Here is a 20,287-nt window from a genome sequence, read left to right as displayed (position 1 = left end):
AGGAAGATCTGTGGCATCAGCCCTCAGCTACTGTGACAACCCCGCCGGTGAATGCCACAAGAGCTGCTGGGGAAGACATAGGCGGGAAATGTTCCAAGGTCGCTGATTTGCGGAAGCCTGTTGAACAGGCATCTGCGGTATCAGTGACAAGGAACAAATCCAGCACCTCGGGGAATAACAAAATTGGCCCGAAAGGGAATATCGGCTCTGCTGGAGGTCGGACGATTTATGGGACTGACGGCCCTTCAACCTCAAAGCTGGCTAGCGGCCAGAAGACTACTTCTTCACTACCACCTGGTATGAAGAGAGTGAGGTCTTCTGAGGATCCGCATCCAGATGCTAAGAGGCTGGGTGGTCGTCAGTCCGACAATCGACCGGCATCATATGCTAAAATGGCCGCCCGACAGACGGTTAAGGGAGCTCAGCCAGGGAGGGCCTGTAAAGGCAGCCCGGGCCAAAAAACTTCCTAAACCTGCTGGAGAGAAGCCATATGAGCCACACAGGCCTGCAAGAATGACGGCCCCAGATGACCTTCTGGTGGCAATCATTGACAGAACTGACCCTGAAGGTAGGATCAGTGATGATCACTGGTTGCTGGTGGAAGGTCTTCTGAGGAATGTCATTACTTCCGATGATGTGGATGAGAGGAAGACCGGCTTTGGCAGGGCATCCGTATACAAGGGTGTCAAAGTTATCAACTGTAAGGATGAGGAATCGCGTGATTTCCTCACCCAAACAGTAAATAACTCTGGCGCTCTGTGGGACGGCTGCAGGCTGGCTGCGATTCCCATCGCCGAGATCCTATCAAGGGTAGTGGCTACAACATGGGTGCCACCTCCTGCTTCGGATGTGGCACAGGTGTTGAAGCTGATCCGGAAGCAAAACAGGCCCATCCAGACTGATAGCTGGAAACTGGTGAGATCCTACCCAGAAGGCGAAGGCACGGTGATGAAGTTCACCATGGACAGTTCAAGCGCGGAGTTCATTAAGAATAGTAAGGGAGAGCTGGACTTCGGGTTGGGTTGGCTTCGGTTCCGTTTCTCGCAGCCTCAGTAAGGAGTTCGGGCAGCAGGGCCTTCCCGTGGTGCAGATTAATCTGCATCACTGCAAGGCGGCGGCTGCAGAACTCCTTCTCTCCCTTACAAATTCGGTGATTGACATCGCTTTGGTCCAGGAACCCTATCTCTACAAAAATAGGGTTTCTGGACTAAACGATGGGCGGTACTCCCTGTTCTATTCGTCGAATGGGGAGAAGGTAAGATCTTGTATTATAGTGAAGAAATGTTTAAATCCTATTCATCTCTATAATTACAGTGATGGCGACACGGCGGTAGTGAGGCTGGAAGTAGGCTCCGGAAGGGCCTTGGTGCTAGCCTCGGTCTACATGCCGTACGAGGTACCTGACCCACCTAGTGGATTGGTGCGTAAGCTAGTGGATGAGATCTCGGGCACTTGTAATCTCATAATGGGCTGCGATGCAAATGCCCATCACTTCCACTGGGGCAGCAGTGACACTAATACGAGAGGTGAGTCCATATTCGATTTTATTTTAACTAATAATCTACGAGTGTGTAATAGGGGAAATACGGCCACCTTCCAGAATAGGGTAAGGGAGGAGGTAATAGACCTCACCCTTACAAATATGGAGGATACTTCCATAACGGACTGGAGAGTATCGGAGGAATGTTCCTTTTCGGACCACAGGACGATACACTTTCGAGTCCCGAGTGGAAGTAAACGGCAACAACCTCATAGGAATCCCAGGAGAACTAATTGGGAGAAATTCAACTCCATGGCCTCTTCAAGACTGTGTGAAATATCTGAACCTCACACAGAGAGGGAAGTGGACAGACGGGTTAAGGATCTCACAAATGTCCTCAGGGATTGCTATGAAAAGACATGCCCATTAACTTACCCAGGTAGGAGAACACAGCCCGCTTGGTACGGATTGGGATCTGTATAAGAACAGTTTCAATAAGTACAAAAGTGAGGTCAGGAAAGCTAAGAGAAACTCCTGGATTAACTTTAGTGAATCGATAGAGGAAGTAAACGAGGCGGCAAGATTTCGTAAGGTAATCTCAAAGGACCCCAAACCTATTGGGAGCATCAAACGAAATGATGGCACGTGGACGAACTCTGCTCTAGAGACTCTTGATCTATTGGCAGAGACTCATTTCCCGGGATGCAAGGACGCTGTTTCGTATCCGAGCTCGGAAACGAACAGAACCTATACACCCGATGAAAGCTTCTTCGTCAATAGCTTGATAAGTGACTCAAGGATCTCTTGGGCGATCAGCACTTTTCAACCCTACAAATCTCCTGGTCCAGATGGCGTCATTCCGGCGATGCTTCAGAACGCACCACCGGTATTGATCACCATACTGAAGGTTATTTTTAGGGCTTGCTTATTGCTGTCGCACGTACCGGCACTGTGGAAAGAGGTAACAGTGACTTATATCCCCAAGGCTGGGAAGCCAAGCCACGCGGTGCCGAAGGACTACAGACCGATAAGTCTTTCCTCCTTTCTATTAAAAACCTTAGAAAGGCTGCTCGACTTGGAGATCAGATCGTACATAAATTGTGACCTTATAAGCAGCTCCCAGCATGCTTATATGAAAGGGAAATCGACGGAAACAGCGCTACATGAGGTAGTGAGTTATATAGAGAAGAACATGGATAACTTGGATCACACATTGACCGCTTTTCTAGGCATAGAGGGAGCGTTCAATAATGTGAAGCTTGAATCCATTCATTCTTCTCTAGAGCTTCTGAGTGTCCCCTCTATCTTAATCAACTGGATTGACAGAATGCTGGAAAGCAGACTGATCAATTCCCACAAGGTGGAGTCTTATCTCCATTGCTGTGGCTTCTAGTGGTGAATGGGATACTCAAGGAGTTTTATAGACTAGGGACTAAAGTTGTAACATACGCTGACGACGTTGTCCTTCTAATCAGTGGAAAATTCTTGTCGACGCTGTCGGAACTGATGCAGGGTGCGCTGGTTAAGCTCTCTCGCTGGGCTCACCACAATGGTCTTGGGGTGAACACTGCGAGGACTGAGCTGGTACTATTCACCAGGAAAAGAAATATTACCGCATTTGTGCCGCCAACGCTGGATGGAGTGCGATTGGATCTCTCTACGGAGGCGAAATACCTGGGAGTGATCCTGGACCATCGGCAAAGATGGAATAGGAACACGGAGGAGCGCACCAAGAGGGGTTTAATCGCGCTTTATTCCTGCAAGAACTCCATAGGCAAGAGCTGGGGCCTCAGACCACATGTAATACATTGGCTGTATAGGACAGTGGTCAGTCCCATTCTGACCTATGGTTGTCTCGTTTGGTGGCATGCCCTAGGCAATAATTCCAATCTGTCCAAACTAGCTACTGTGCAAAGAGCTGCGTCAGTACTCGTTACTGGAGCAGCAAGAAGCACACCTCAGGCCGCATTGAATGCCATACTGAACGTCCAACCTTTGGACATACTTGTACAGTATCGAGCTTCACGATCTGCCTTGAGGCTTAAAGAGCTAAATCTGTGGCGTGGTTCACATCTTGGACATGCTAGTGTTCTACAGCGGACTTGTAGCCAGATTGGACTAAGAGCCAGGGGAGATGAGACTGACTACATCTCATCAAGCCTGGACTTTGACACAGCTGACGTACTAATCCCCGACAGGACTGAGTGGACACGAGGCAGACCACTTCCCGATAGCCTGTCGATCTTCACCGATGGATCGAAGATGGAGGAAGGCACGGGATCTGGTGTGTTCTGTGAAGAATTAGACATCAGGAACTCATATAAGCTTAATGACAACTGTAGTGTTTTTCAGGCAGAAGTTTTTGCGGTTTTGAAAGCCTTAGAATTAATAGTGGGAATGACGGACCTTATAGATAAGGCAGTCACTGTTTACGTGGACAGTCAGGCTGCCCTAAAAGCGTTAGGGTCATACAGTATTAAATCCAGGATTGTTCAAAGATGCAGGTCTCTCTTAAAAACATGTAACATAGTTGTTAGGTTTTGTTGGGTTCCAGGGCATTGCAATGTTGAGGGAAACGAGATAGTTGATGAACTGGCTAGAAGAGGATCCCAATCCTCGGACCTCACGGTAGAGGATAGTGTCAAGCCACCTCTCTGCTTCTTCCTCGACAAACTCAGTAAGCTCTACACAGAGGAAACCGTTAAAGTTTGGCAGGATGTGCCTGGTTGTAAGGTATCTAAGTCAATCTGGCCGGTTATCTCATGGCGTAGAACTTCGTCCCTCCTCTCGCTGTGCAAATCAGAAATGAGAACCGCTGTGGGGGTAATAACCGGTCACTGCGGAATAAGATCCATGACTTGCAAGTGGGATGGCAACAACATTGAGTACTGTAGGTTATGTGAGGATGAGGAGGAAACGGAGACAATCGAGCACCTTCTATGCAGATGTCCTAGACTGATGGTCAAAAGACATAGACTATTTGGTGAACATGTGATTGAATCTCTTTCCTACTTCGCCTCTATTGACCCCACAGTGTTGGTGGTTTACTGCAAGAGCCTTAAGATGCTCTGGGGCAGGCCAACACAGACCTAAAACCATTAGTAACTAAATCGTAGTTAGCTACTAAATCATCTTCCCTCTTTAAATACCTGACTTCTCCAATACAGTCACTAATCATTCTAATTATTCTTACTCTTCTCTCTCTCTTCCGCTTCCCTTCCTGTCCAACCTTTCCAACCTAATCACTTTCCTCCCACACAGCACATCACACCAACAGACACATATCATCATCCACGGGCACACAGCACCACACAGCTCTATCCACAACAGGCACCTCATCACTTGTCCTCCACATCACCAATACCTTCACATACACTATCATCATCTAAGTAGCCACATATCATCATCTACATATATATAACACATCTCCTTGTCATCACCTGAATGCACAAAATCACCATATAACCATCAGCTACACATCATCGTCATCTAGGAGCACAGCACATCAACAGACTTATATCATCACCCACAGTCACACAGCACCACATAGCTCTATCCACAACAGGCACCACATCACTTGTCCTCCACACCACCTTTATTTTCACATCAGTTACATATCATCACCACCTACAACTCAACCAACATCAACACACACAGCCATGTCATGCATCTACAATCAAATAGCCCAAACCACACATCAATACAACATCTTCCACCACTACAACACACATAATTTAATAGTTTGGATGATCACAATGGTCAAGGTCTCCGAGTGGAGTAGCTGCCAACATGGCAGCTGCGCATCCTGAACCTAACCTAACCTACCCCTTGGTAAACATCGCCATTTTTTTCCCACTAATAAATTAAAGTTGTTTTAATAAAATATTAAAACAACGACTATGGGATTAAGCCTGACTATTTTCAAAAACAAAATATTTTTTCTTTACAAGATAGTAAAACCGCATGTAACTTTTGAGTGCAACAACCAATTTTGTGAACGCGAACAGATTTGAAGCCACGATTTTTTCGTAACCCATGTACCAAAAATGGCGGATGTACTCACCAAAAATGTTTTAATTTTTTTTTATGTAATTGTAAAGGAAATTTGAAATTTACTAAATATATATATATATATATATATATATATATATATATATATATATATATATATATGTATATATTTTTTCAGCTGATTTTCTGTGTTTTATGCACAAAACATGTATACATACATGCTATGTATGTTCAATTTCAATGAAATTTGGAATGTGAGACGGGATTTGGTCTAAAACTAAATTTGACCAATTATACCGAGATCGGTTCATATAGGAATATAGCTCCCATATATATTTTCGGTCGATTTCATGTTTTTTTACGTATGTTCAATTTCAATGAAATTTTGAAACTTAGCAGTCAGTAGAAATCATCATTATTTATACAAGCACTTATAGTTGGGAAGGAATTGACCAAGGCTACAACTATTAAGGATCATATATTTGAGAGACTTTTAAGATTTATGTTTTATTATGATATATCTAAATCATTAGGAATACTTATAGCGGAAAGGCTTTCGGAGGAGTGTTACCTCCTGAAACATACCATAGTAGCTCCATAACAACCCTGAATAGGTATTTAACGCCTTCATATCTCCTATATTTATTCGTTAAAATATTAAAAACGTAATATAATTATGGCATTCCATTATATTTTATAGTAGTCGGGGCAGCAAAGCGCACCGGGTTCAGCTAGTATTAAATAAAGTCAAATTCAAATTCTTTCGAATTACTACAAAACTCCCGTTGTTCTAGAAAATTTTTGTCTGATTAAAACACAAATTAATCAAATATAAAAAAACGAATTTGTATTCGATACGTCTTAAAGAAACAAGCCATAACAAATCTTTAAAAACTTTAAAAATTATCTTACACACTAGACATATTAGTTTGTATTATGTATATTATCTCAGGAAGTATGGACTTACTCTGGAAAAAAACAACCACCATCAAAAATTTCAAATAGATCGGAGGCGAGTCCTCAATCTGCACTTTAGCCAAATTTTGTGTGAGAGATTCCCAAAGTACGGAACCAATAGAGTCCATATATCAACTTGATACATGACTGGAAGTAATAATACGATGTGCCAAGTTTGGACAAATCAGGTACTCCCTGCGAGATTTATATTGCGGATTTGCCTTTTTAGCTGATGCCGTCAGGGTTTCTTGGAGCTTTTAGGCCATTATCTCGGAAAGTATGAACTTGCCCGCGAAAAAAATTGTACCGTCGTAATGGGGACTGCAAGGACAACCTGCTGAAAGCATTCAAAATGATTCGGAAAGAGCTCTTAAACTCCACATTTTTCGAATTTTGTGTGAGATGTATCCGAAAGAATGGATATTAGGCCTGGGCGATTTGTGTGGAAGAAAAAACACCTTACTAGGTCCTTCGAGTTTCTGATTCTTGGGATTGTACTGAGCAAAGAAGTTCACTAAGCTCGATTTTCACCGTGGACATATGGTGAAGTTTCTTGGAAAATATTTTTTAAAAAATCCACGATTATTGGAAAATATTTTTTAAACAAATCCATTATTATTGGAAAATATTTTTTAAAAAATTCACGATTATTGGAAAATATTTTTTAAACAAATCCATTATTATTGGAAAATATTTTTTTTTTTAATCCACGATTATTGAAAAATATTTTTAAAAAAATCCACGATTATTGCAATTTTTTTTAAATCCAAGTATATTGGAAACTATTTTTTAAAAAGTCCACGAATATTGGAAAATATTTTTTAAAAAGTCCACGAATATTGGAAATAATTTTTTAAAAAAATCCTCAATTTTGGAAAATATTTTTTAAAAAAATACTCAATTTTGGAAAATATTTTTTTTAAAAAATCCACGATTATTGGAAAATATTTTTTAAACAAATCAACTATTATTGGAAAATATTTTTTAAAAAATTCACGATTTTATTGGAAAATATTTTTTAAACAAATCCATTATTATTGGAAAATATTTTTTTTAAAAATCCACGATTATTGAAAAATATTTTTAAAAAAATCCACGATTATTGCAAATTTTTTTTAAATCCAAGTATATTGTAAAATATTTTTTAAAAAGTCCACGAATATTGGAAAATATTTTTTAAAAAGTCTACGAATCTTGGAAAATATTTTTTAAAAAAAATCCACTATTATTGGAAAATATTTTTTTAAAAATGCACGATTATTGGAAAATATATTTTTAATAAAATCCTCGATTATTGGAAAATATTAAAAAAAAAACCCACGATTATTGGAAAATATGTTTTTTATAAAATCCTCGGTTATTGGAAAATATTTAAAAAAATTCCACGATTATTGGAAAATATTTTTTAAAAAAATTCACAATTATTGGACTATATGTTTTAAAAAATCCACTATTATTGGAAATAATTTTTTAAAAAAATCCACAATTTTGGAAAATATTTTTTTTAAAAAATTCACTATTATTGAAAAATATTTTTTTAAAAAATCCACGCTTATCGAAACATATTTTTTAAAAAATCCACGATTATTGGAAAATATTTTTTTTATAAAATCCTAGATTATTGGAAAATATTTTTTAAAAAATCCATGATTATTGAAAAATATTTTTTTTATAAAATCCTAGATTATTGGAAAATATTTAAATAAAAATCCATTATTGGAAAATATTTTTTAAAAAAAATTCACAATTATTGGAAAATATTTTTCAAAAAAAATCCACGATTATTGGAAAATATTTTTTAAAAAAATCCACGATTATTGGAAAATATTTTTCAAAAACTTCACGATTATTGCAAAATATTTTTTTAAATCCATAATGATTGGAAAATATTTTTTAAAAAATCCACGATTATTGCAAAATATTTTTTTTTTAAATCCACAATGAATGGAACATTTTTATTTAAAAGATCCACTATTATTTAAATTTTTTTTTTAAAAATTCACGATTATTGGAAAATATTTTTTATAAAAATTTACGATTATTGGAAAATATTTTAAAAAAATCCACGATTATTGGAAAATATTTTTTTAAAAAAATCCACCATTATTTGAAAATATTTTTAAAAAATCCACGATTATAGGACAATATTTTTTAAAAAATCCACGATTATTGGAAAATATTTTTAATAAATCAACGATTATTGTAAAATATTATCCAATTATCCACGATTATTGGAAAATATTTTTTAAACAAATCCATTATTATTGGAAAATATTTTTTAAACTAATCCATTATTATTGGAAAATATTTTTTTAAAAATCCACGATTATTGAAAAATATTTTTAAAAAAATCCACGATTATTGCAATTTTTTTTTAAATCCAAGTATATTGGAAAATATTTTTTAAAAAAAAATCCACGATTATTAAAAAATATTTTTTAAAAAGTCCACTATTATTGGAAAATATTTTTTAAAAAAAATTCGTGATTATTGGAAAATATTTTTTTAAAAAAATCCACCATTATTGGAAAATATTTTTAAAAAATCCTCGATTATAGGACAATATTTTTTAAAAAATCCACGATTATTGGAAAATATTTTTAATAAATCAACGATTATTGTAAAATATTATCCAATTATTCACGATAATTGAAAAATTATTTTTCAAAAAATTCCACAATTATTGATTTTCCTAATGCACTATAATTTGAAAAAAAAAAATTAAAAAAAAATCCAAGATAATTTGAAAAATTAATTTTCAAAAAAAAAAAAATCCACAATGATTTGAAAAATTATATTTTTAAAAATCCACGATAATTTTAAAAATTAATTTTTAAAACAAGTGGCCATAGCATAAGCATTTCACTGGTAAACATTTCTTTTAGGGAATATAATCCGTCTACCACCAAACACCGAAATGGCTGAAAGTTAGTATTTGGTCTTCATTTGGGGTATTAACCGCATATGAAATGTGTCAGTATAGGTCCACGTCTTCATATAGCCCCCATAGAAAGGCACCTCCTGATTTTCGGTATTTTTAAGGTTGTGACCTCAATAGCCCCCCGAAATGGCTAAAATTTGGTACATAGTCTTCGTTGAGGGTATAAAACTTTCCACCTGAAATTTGTCGGTAGAGGTCAATGTCTTCATATAGCTCCCATAGAACGGTGCCGCCTGATCTTCGGTATTTTGAAGGTTGTAGCCTTATTATTTCACCGAAGGGGCTGAAATTTGGTATTTAGCCTTTTTCTGGGCTACACAAATTTCTCTCAGAAATTTGTCGGTATATGTCAACGTATTGATGTACCCCCCATAGAACGGTATATCGCAATTTTCGGTATATTGAAGGTATTAGCCTCATTATAACACCGAAATGGCTGCAAGTTGGTAGTTAGTCTTCGTTGAGGGTATACAGCTTTTCACCTGAAATTTTTCGGTATATGTCCATGTCTTCATATAGCCACCATGGAACGGTACCGACCGGTACCCACCGAAAGTTGTGATATTTGGTATTTAGTGTTACCTGGGGGGTGAAACAATTTCCACCTGAAATTGTGGGTGTAGGTCTATGTCTACATATAATCCCCATAGAACGGTACCTCCCGATTTTCGATATGTTGAAGTTTGCTCAATATCCCATCGAGATGACTGACATTTGGTAGTTAGTCTTTGTTCCCCACCGAAATAGCTGATATTTGGTATTGTTTTTTTTATAGTGGTATAGAACATTCCACCCGAAATATGCCGGTATAGGTCGAAGTCCTCAAATAGCCCCCATAAGACCGTACCTCCCGATTTAAGTTATTTTGAAAGTTGTGGCCTCCATATACCACCGATATGACTGAAATTTAGTATTTAAATGGCCATCGGTGCATAAAATATTGCAGAAGAAAATTATCAGTATAAACCCGATTTTCGCTATTTTGAAGGTGGTGTCACCAATATCCCATTGAAATGGATGAAATTTAATATTTAGTCTCCGTTGGTGGTATAAAGCTTTCAACCCGAATTTTTCCGGTATTGTTCCATGTTTTTATATAGCCCCCACAGAAAGGTCCCTCCCAATTTTCGACATTTTGAAAGTTTTAGCCACATTATTCAACGGGAATAACTGAAATTTGGTCTTCGCTGGAGTTACGAAACTTTCCTCCAATTTATCGGTGCAGGTCAACGTTTTATACAGCCTCCATAGAAAGGTGCTCCCGATGTTGTTAACTATACAAATCCAGAATATCCACGTTTAGGTCTAGCCCAATTTTATGTATTTCTCTCAATTCGGAAAATTGTAAATATTGTTCCATGTTTTGGAAAGAACAAAAATGTCGCCCCATATGAGCTGTTTTGAAGGGAGTATTATCAGTTGAGTTATATGTACTACCCCTGCAATAAAAGGAAGATTTTAGTACTTTCATAAACGAAATTAATCCAAATGTTCCTATTCACTTCAATACAGCTCGTGGATGAGGGAATAAAAAGTTCGGCCCGGCCGAACTTAACGATTTTCTTACTTGTTTAGATTAGATTATATAATTTTGGCATTTGGGGTATCCAGGGTCGACAAATTTTGTCCACCTAAAATTGTGAAAGTAATGTAATTATTCCATTTTAATTAAGACTATTTTATGTTGGAGGGTATACATTTGAATAATTAATTTGGCTATACCAAATCTATAGTGCTGAACCACCCTAATATAAAATTAAAACTTTTTTCAAATTATTATAATTTAAATTCGAAATATATAACACTATTTGCCGTCACGATATCGTAGCACACGTTCTTCTAATGATTACAATTTTAATATGCACTCGGCAAAAGAAAAAGAGAAACAAAATTCATTCATAATTTTGATAAAATTGAAAATATTCATGTCACAACTAATTATGCCCCAAAGGCAAATTAGACGAACAGAATCGACATAACAGAGGTCAAACACCCAGCAGCAGCGGAATGAATATAAAATATCTTTCAATTCATTCATTCATGTAAATTGTATTTCCGATAACGATAAAAATCGTAACCTCCCTCAAGTGATGGACAAGACACAAAACATGCCCAAAACATCAACAACATCATAACTAACATTCATCACAATGAGATCAAATGAAACATTACTACCGGAGTAGAAAAAAAACGAATGATGAATTTCATTCATCAAAAGAAAAAACAAAAACCAAGCGCTCGCTCTACAAAAGAAATATTTTAATAAATAACAACATGCAAAACACAAATTAATTCATAAGAAATTTACAAATTTATATGATTCTTCTTCTTCTTGGGCCATACTTTGTCCAGTGGGGACGGGGTTGCAAATAGGCTGGGGATGGGGTGGAGGGAAACGGAACAATTCAAACTAAAAGCAAGTGATATGCCATAATTACAGGCGGCTGATTTAAATAAGATATTCGAGTGTGTCTGTCTGTCAGTCTCTTGATCTGAATATGAGATATCGAGTTAAGCAGAAAGCCCCCCTAAGTGAGGGAGGAACTGTTCTTTTCACACAGACAAAAGAAAAGTTCACTTAACGAGAAAATGAATTGTGAAGACGAAATTGTAGCTAAAATGGCATGACTGACGACACATGCAGATGAGAATGAAATGAGTCGCATTGTACTGATCACAGTCACTTACATGACACTGCAACATTTAATGACAAATCCGACAACATTTTCAAGTATTCCCTTCTAAGCTGGCACTTGGTTCCAAGATCATTTGATTTCATTTACATTTTTTGCTTGAAAGACAAGTAGAATCGTTTTGTTCAAATATTGCCCTTCTTTCCCTTGTAATTAGTTTTGTCTTATAAGTGCGGGTTTCTTCGTGGCATATTGGCAAAAATTAACATTTTAATTGTGGCAATAAAACGGGGTAATACTATATTCAAATCAAGCATGATATGCATAATTATCTGTCCGCAGATGAGTGACCGGCGAGAAATACGAGATGCGATTGTTATCACACTTCCAAGAGATCAGTGGTGCGAAAAAGCCGACTTTGTACAATTAAACCGCAGCATGCTTCAATTGGGGATAAATACGTTTGGATGTCAAGTTTAATGTGTTGTTGTATGTAAAAATAAATTGTTGTGATCTGAATATTGTTAGTATGTTTGATAAAGTGTTTATTGTGCCTTCGGCCTTAAAACTAACAAGGGTATATGAAGAAAAGACAAAATTTTTTAGTTTTCCATAAAAAAAAATTAAAAATTATTTTTTAAGCTACATGAAAGATTTTTGGTACATAGATTGGGAAAAAAATCCCATTCTTAAATCTGTTCGAGATACTAATTTTGGTTGTTGCGCGCAAAAGCTATGGCGGTTTCAATTCTGATAAAAAGAAACAAGTAAAAAAGTACCAGTCGGCTTTGCCGACAGAGATATACCCTCAGCATGTGTATATTGAAACAATTTTTTCCCAAAATACGTATGTATTTAGGGGATTTTAAACATTTTGGGCGTTTGAACAGACAAAAATGTTGATTAGGATTAAAGATCAAAAGTTTTGCGGAGGAGATACTAAAAGGAATGGATCGACATTGACCGTTATGGAAGTGGATCTCCAGCCGCAACATATGGTGCCATAGGGGGTTTTTACACTCTTCGGACTGTTTGCTTAAGAAGTATGGACTTGCCCCTAAAAAAAAACTTTTACCATCGCAATTGAGGCAGCGAATGCAAGTTGGTTCAACAAAAATCAAACTGATTCGACATCAGGTCTTAAAGTAAACTTATCCGAAATTTTGTGTGGGAGGTACCGGATGGAGTGAACAAATATAGTCCATATTTGAACCTGATCTGTATGTGGTAGATATATTAGGATGTGTAAAGTGCAGACCAATTCGGGCATTGCCTTCAAGAGTTACCGTACGAACAATTTTTCCGAACATTTTTGAACTTTTGTGGGGGAGGTACCTTAAGGAGTGGACCGATATGGTTTATCTTCAAACTTAAACTATGTTTGAACAAAATATTACTAAGACCATATTTTGGACCGAATCAGCAGATCCGTTCGAGAGTTATCTTGCGCTCCAACCACCTTACACCGTGTCATAGGGGTTTTTGCAACTTTCATGCTATTTTCTCAGGAAGTATGGACTTGCCCCTGATGAAACTTGTACCGTCGTATGTAGGGCAGTGAATACAACTCGCTAAAACTAAAATCAAAGCGATTCGAGAGATGGCCCTAAACTGAATTTTTCCGAAATTTTGTGTGGGAGGTACCCGAAGGAGTGGACCCATTGAGACCATATTGTAACCTCATATTACTCTGGTAGAAAGTTTACACTATACAAAGTATGGACCAAATCGGTCACTCCCTACAAGAGTTATCGTGCGCACAAACTTTCCGAACATTTTCGAACTTTTGTGGGGGAGGTACCGGAAGGAGTGGACCGATGCAGCTCATCTTCGAACTTAAACTAAGTTTGGGCAAAATATTACGAAAACCACAATTTGAACCGAATCGGTTCATCCGTTCGAGAGTTATCGTGCGCTCCAGCCAGCAGGACAGACAGACAGACAGACGGACGGACATGGCTAGATCGACTCCAAATTGTCTGAAACACATTTGGTCCAAACATACTTGGGGTCTAAAACCATTATTTCGATGAGGCACATTTTCATCGTATCAAAGTGTATATACCCTCCTTAGCCTAAAGGCTGAGGGTATAAAAAATCTTTAAAAGACTCTAATCATTATATTGAGAAACTCTCTTAATTAGGGGCTCCCTACGTAATATATGATTACTGAGGCACCATAACATTAGTGAAAAAGTTTTAAGTTTTCGCGAAAATTGAGAAAGAGTTAAAAAAATGGGTACTTTGCAATTTGTTTTAATAAAATTCAAGCTGTTTACTCATCCTAAAAAATATTTAAAAAAATGTGTAGGTAATCTAAACATAGCGATGATTCAAATGAAACCAAAACTATACAAATCCGTTTAATGGTTTGCATATTATAGCAAAAACAAAAAGATATATTGAGGAAATTTATAAAATTTTTGTAAGAGAAAATATTTATTAAAATTTATTTTGTGAGGTAGTTGAAAAAATTTAGGAAAATTTTGTCGGAATTATTCTTCTATTTTAGAGAAATTTCACGCAAAAAATCGATTTTTTTATTTTAATCACTTCTCGAATACACACTAACATCTAGCGGAAGATATGGGTATCGTTCAAATAAATGTTGGGTTCCTTTAAATGGGGTATAATCTTGAAATAAAATTGTATCGGGTAATGTTCATTTTGAAATGCGTGTAAATCGCGAAATCCTCAAAATCACTTGATGCGCATGCGGTTTACCAATACAGCGAACTCTTCTCTTTTAATTTGTACACATTTGCCAGGATTTACTTTGGCCGCTAAGATGTAGCATCGTCTGCAGTTTAGTGTGCAACAAACTGTATAACGCTTATATTTTGCACAAAGTGCATACACTTTTTATGCGCATCCGATTTCACTATCAACCGTGAAAAAATACATCGATCTAAACATATTTCAATCCATCAAGAACCGTGGATGTAGCATCACACAGTATTTTTTGGATAAATCGGATACAGCTCCCATGCCACTAAATTTTTCAAACCGCTGTTTTCGCACAAACGCGAGTGATGATTCACTTTCTTAATTGAAATGGAAACGATCCACATAAAACGCGAATTAGTCAGCGATATTTTGAAAAACATTTTTCGCAAATTTTTCAATTTTTGCAGTAGCCATTTCCGCCGTTCTAGTAGATGGATTTTTACGATCTGTGATTCATATGATCCAGATCGTCGAAAAACTAAAATATCGCGTGGTACCAGCACACTCAAAACGATATTGTAAATACTGTACCCAAAAAATAGGTTTTTTAGAAAAAATATCACACTAAATTTTGGCCTTTGGCAGTAGATTACTCTGCTGCTGTGTGGGCTACATACTCAATATACGTATCAGATTATGCGAAATCGCGAGTTCTTTAATCCTATAATTGGTTTTTCGAAATATCCGAATGCGCGTCCCAGTTACATAAAAAATACAAAAAACACCTGAAATCCGGCTTCAAAATGTCAGCATCCATAAAAGGTGGATGCAGTGGAAATTTTGGAAAGTGATACATTAGAAGTGTAATCTTCATTTTGTATTCTCCTACTTTTACTTTGGACAGATGTCCGTGATTTGAATGGTTTAATCAGAAATCGAATAGCAATGTAAAAAACATGTTTAGCTTCAACGTGTGTGCAAATCGCAATATTTTTTTCCAACTCGTTCGTAGTTCTTCCAAACTTTCATGAAATTCGAAGATCGAATATAACAGTCCAGTCCAGGGATGGTCCATACTACAATTTTTTTTTTTGACCGTTTAAAACGTAGAAAAAGTAAAAATAAACAAATAAGAAGTAAAAAAGTATCAGTCTGCCGACAGAGATATACACAGAGATATACACGCAGCCTGTGTAAATCGAAACACTTTTTTTCACAAAAATCTTATTTATTCAAATTTGTTGGCAAAAATTTGGGTTCGGATTAAAGCTCAAAAGTTTTGCGAGGAAGGTATCTAATGAACCAACATACAAGGGCTGAAAGATAACAATCTGGCCTAACAATGAAAACGCGAATATTTACCATCAAAAACGATTTTATTGTTTTCTTAAGTAGTCTCCAGCATGATTTATACACTTTTTCGTGCGCTCAAACCTATTGGCGAAGCAATTTTTTCACTCCGATTGAGACACCTCCAAAACAGTGTTTTTGACCACCCCTTTTTTCTTGATGTGCTGGAATCAAATGAAGTCATTTGATCCCCAGTCAGGGCTGTAGGACGGATGACCCATCAATTCCACGTTTTGTCCGGTCAAACAGGCGCTCGATGTGTGAGAGCCCACATTGTCGTGATGCAGAATGATTTGTTCGTTTCTCGAATTTCTCAGGAGACTTCAGGCAAAAAAATGATAGTGTACCACTCAGAATTAACCGTCCTATATTTCTCAAGCAGTATAGTCGCCACACGGTCAGTTTTTCTGAAGAAACAGACAACCTTTTGCTTCGAGGTGCTTCTTAGATGAACAACTTCCGTTTGATTTGGCTCGCTTTCGACGACCCAAACGGCCGATTCCTGTTTTTTCAGGCTCCTAAGAATAGATCCTATATTCGTCGTCTGTGACGATCTTACAAACGATCTTTAAGCACCGCGATCGAGAAATGCCCAAGGACGCCCCTATCTCACGGTATTTAACATGGCGATCGCGCATTTTCCGTTCTGCACGGCATATTTTTTTTTCTGGCACAACGACCGATTTTGGGCGACCCTCACGACCTTCGTTTTTTGACGAGTGCCGACCACGGATGGATTCATTAAACCAGTTCTTCATAGTCCTATAGGATGGTCATTTATCGACCTACAAAGATTTAATTTGATCGATACACTATTGCGGTGATTATCTAAGTCAAAAATTGTGAACAATTCTTGGACGAAAATGTTCACAAGTAAATTCTATTTTTTTTGCAAAGTGATTTTTTCAAGTCACTGTAAACAACACATCGATGAGGCCCATTTTTAGTCGTATGACCTTGTTAGCCCAAAGGCTGAAGGTATAATAATGTACAGATGGTGGTGCACATGTAAGCGTTTAAACAATCCTTATTGTTCGTACGCGTGGCATAGTGTCCTCGGTTACAAATCAGAAGTCCGCATGATCAAATGTAGCAGAGAGTGAAATAAAATAAAAACATTAGGTGTGCTGAAATTGAAAACAAATTCCACCTCAAATTTTCTAAAATTAGAACACGTTTTTATACCCTCAGCCTTTAGGCTATGGAGGGTATATACACTTTGATACGATGAAAATGTGCCTCATCGAAATAATGGTTTTAGACCCCAAGTATGTTTGGACGAAATGTGTTTCAGACAATTTGGAGTCGATCTAGCCATGTCCGTCCGTCTGTCTGTCTGTCCTGCTGGCTGGAGCGCACGATAACTCTCGAACGGATGAACCGATTCGGTTCAAATTTTGGCTTTCGTAATATTTTGCCCAAACTTAGTTTAAGTTCGAAGATGGGCTATATCGGTCCACTCCTTCCGGTACCTCCCCCACAAAAGTACGAAAATGTTCGGAAAGTTTGTGCGCACGATAACTCTTGAAGGTAGTAACCGATTTGGTCCATACTTTGTACAGCGTAAACTTTCTACCAGGGTAATATGAGGTTCCAATATGGTCTCAATAGGTCCACTCCTTCGGGTACCTCCCACACAAAATTTCGGAAAAGTTCAGTTTAGGGCCATCTCTCGAATCGCTTTGATTTTTGTTTTAGAAACTTGTATTCACTGCCCTCCATACGACGGTACAAGTACCATCAGGGGCAAGTCCATACTTCCTAAGAAAATAGCATGAAAGTTGCAAAAAACACCTATGACACCGTGTGAGGGGTTGGAGCTCAAGATAACTCTCGAACGGATGTGCCGGTTCGGTCCAAAATATGGCCTTAGTAATATTTTGTCCAAACATAGTTTAAGTTTGAAGATAAGCCATATCGGTCCACTCCTTCAGGTACCTCCCCCACAAAAGTTCAAAAATGTTCGGAAAAATTGTTCGTACGGTAACTATTGAAGGGAGTGGCCGAATTGGTATATACTTTACACATCCTAATATATCTACCACATATGGATCAGGTTCAAATATGGACTATATTTGTCCACTCCATCCGGTACCTCCCACACAAAATTTCGGATAAGTTCACTTTAAGACCTCATATCGAATCACTTTGATTTTTGTTGAAGCAACTTGCATTTGCTGCCTCAATTACGAAGGGAAGAGTTTTTTTAGGGGCAAGTCCATACTTCTTGAGCAAACAGCCCGAAGAGTGTAAAAACCCCCCTACGGCACCATATGTAGTGGCTGTGGATCCACTTCCATAACGGTCAATGTCGATCCATTCCTTTTAGTATCTCCTCCGCATAACTTTTGATCTTTAATCCTAATCAACTTTTTTGTCGGTTCAAACGCCCAACATTTTTAAAACCCACTAAATACATACGTGTTTTGGGAAAAATTGTTTCAATATACACAGGCTGAGGGTATATCTCTGTCGGCAAAGCCGACTGATACTTTTTTACTTGTTTAAATTATTTTTAAACTTCTAGTGGCCATAGAATAACCAGTTATTCTAGTGGTCATGGAAAAACTAGTTATTCAGAGCGACATGCCCTTGTTAAAATAATGGATTAGTATGGTGTTTTGTAAGTAGTATAAACCCGCATTGTATATATGATTTTTGGTATATTTGGAAACATCTGGACGCCCAATTCGGTGGGTGAATGTGGTCAAGACCTTCAAAATATTTTAAATCGATGCGTTTGTGGTAAAAATGTTGCTTAACCTCTGGAAACTCAACATCTCAAATTACTATGAATTCAGGGGCATTTGGGACAATACCTTAAAAGTTTGGGGCTATAACAAAACGTGGACCTATATAGCCCATTTTCAATAATAAAAGTTGTACCGACATACAGACTAAAACGTTACCCACCTACTTCAATCCGTTCGGACACTAGATGGATTTTTACAGACATACGGATATGGTTATATACATGTAAAATTCCACCCAGATCAAAAACATATGGGGATTTCTGAGTAAATTCGAACACTTTTTCAAAATTAGGTTTTTGATTTCCTTTATTTTTTGCTTGGGTGACGTAGGGGATGAAAGATACCATTTATCTTGGTCCCTCTTTCATCTCAAGTGGACACTGACCTCCCATTGGTGTCACTTGGGGTAGCTGCCTTTAACACCCGTTAAAGGTAGTTAGCTAACCCGTGCCACGCGTTCACCCATAAGAACGTTAAAAACTTGGGTTTGGGCGAGGGGTTAGTAACAATCCCATAGAGAAAGTAGCCTAGTATGAAAAAACAAAAGAAAAGAAAAACAAATCCCTCTAAAGTTGAAGACCCCCGCAAACGTTTTAAGGACCATGATCTGCGAATCTGCACATGGAATGTTCGCACTCTTTATAGAGAAGGTGCAGTTTACGCACTGGCAGATGTACAAGGCCGACATTACTGCCGTACAGGAAATACGATGGAATGGAAAAGGCGTCACTACAACACCTAAAGGTGACGCACTGTATTATAGCTGTCATGGCATAAAGCATGAGTTTGGTTGCGGATTTGTAGTTGGTCGGAGGTTAAAACACCTGGTCTCCAGCTTCACACCAGTGAATGAAAGATTTGCTACAATTCGAATAAAAGCAAAATTCTACAACATCAGCTTTATATGCGTTCATGCCCCACTGAAGACAAGGACGAACTGACCAAAGATATATTTTATGAGCGCTTAGAAGAAACATATGACCGTTGTCCTGCCCACGACATTAAAATTATTCTAGGCGATTTTAATGCCAAAATTGGAAAGGAAAATATCTTTGGCCCAACAGTCTGAAAATTCAGTCTCCACAGTGAAACATCTGACAATGGTATTAGCCTCATAGACTTTGCAGCTGCAAGAAACATGGTAGTTAGCAGTACCAGATTTAAGCATCACGATATTCATAAGGGCGCCTGGCTGTCGCCAAATCAAAGAACAAGAAATCAAATTGATCACGTTGTGATAGATGGACGACATGCATCAAGCGTGTTGGATGTACGATCGTTCCGAGGTGCAAAGATAGACTCGGACCATTACCTTGTTGCAGCAAAGGTACGTACCAGATTAAACGTAACAAACTAAGTGCGAACAGACACAACACGAAAGTTAGACATCGGTAAGTTGCTATCACAACAGATAGCCACAGCATATTCCACTCAACTAGCCCAATTGCTTAATCAAAGCACTCCTCATCCCGATAACATATCACCGCAATGGCAA

General features: G+C 37.7%; 1 protein-coding gene across 1 annotated transcript; it reads left to right on the top strand.

Annotated features, from left to right (window-relative positions):
* The first annotated feature begins 513 nt into the window (after window positions 1-513).
* LOC141392485 (uncharacterized) lies at window positions 514-1,056 on the top strand. Its single transcript, XM_073965423.1, has one exon. The coding sequence runs from the start codon at window positions 514-516 to the stop codon at window positions 1,054-1,056; it is 543 nt and encodes a 180-aa protein (XP_073821524.1).
* The last annotated feature ends 19,231 nt before the right edge of the window (window positions 1,057-20,287 follow it).

The sequence above is a fragment of the Musca autumnalis genome, unplaced genomic scaffold (genome assembly GCF_047663935.1).
Source record: "Musca autumnalis isolate F117 unplaced genomic scaffold, ASM4766393v1 scaffold_2, whole genome shotgun sequence".
NCBI lineage: Eukaryota > Metazoa > Arthropoda > Insecta > Diptera > Muscidae > Musca > Musca autumnalis.
This window is presented reverse-complemented; position numbering and strand designations above follow the sequence as displayed.

What these genes read in the sequence shown, in the direction of transcription:
- LOC141392485 (XM_073965423.1), top strand. Translation starts at nt 514, where the DNA reads ATGACGGCCCCAGATGACCTTCTGGTGGCAATCATTGACAGAACTGAC.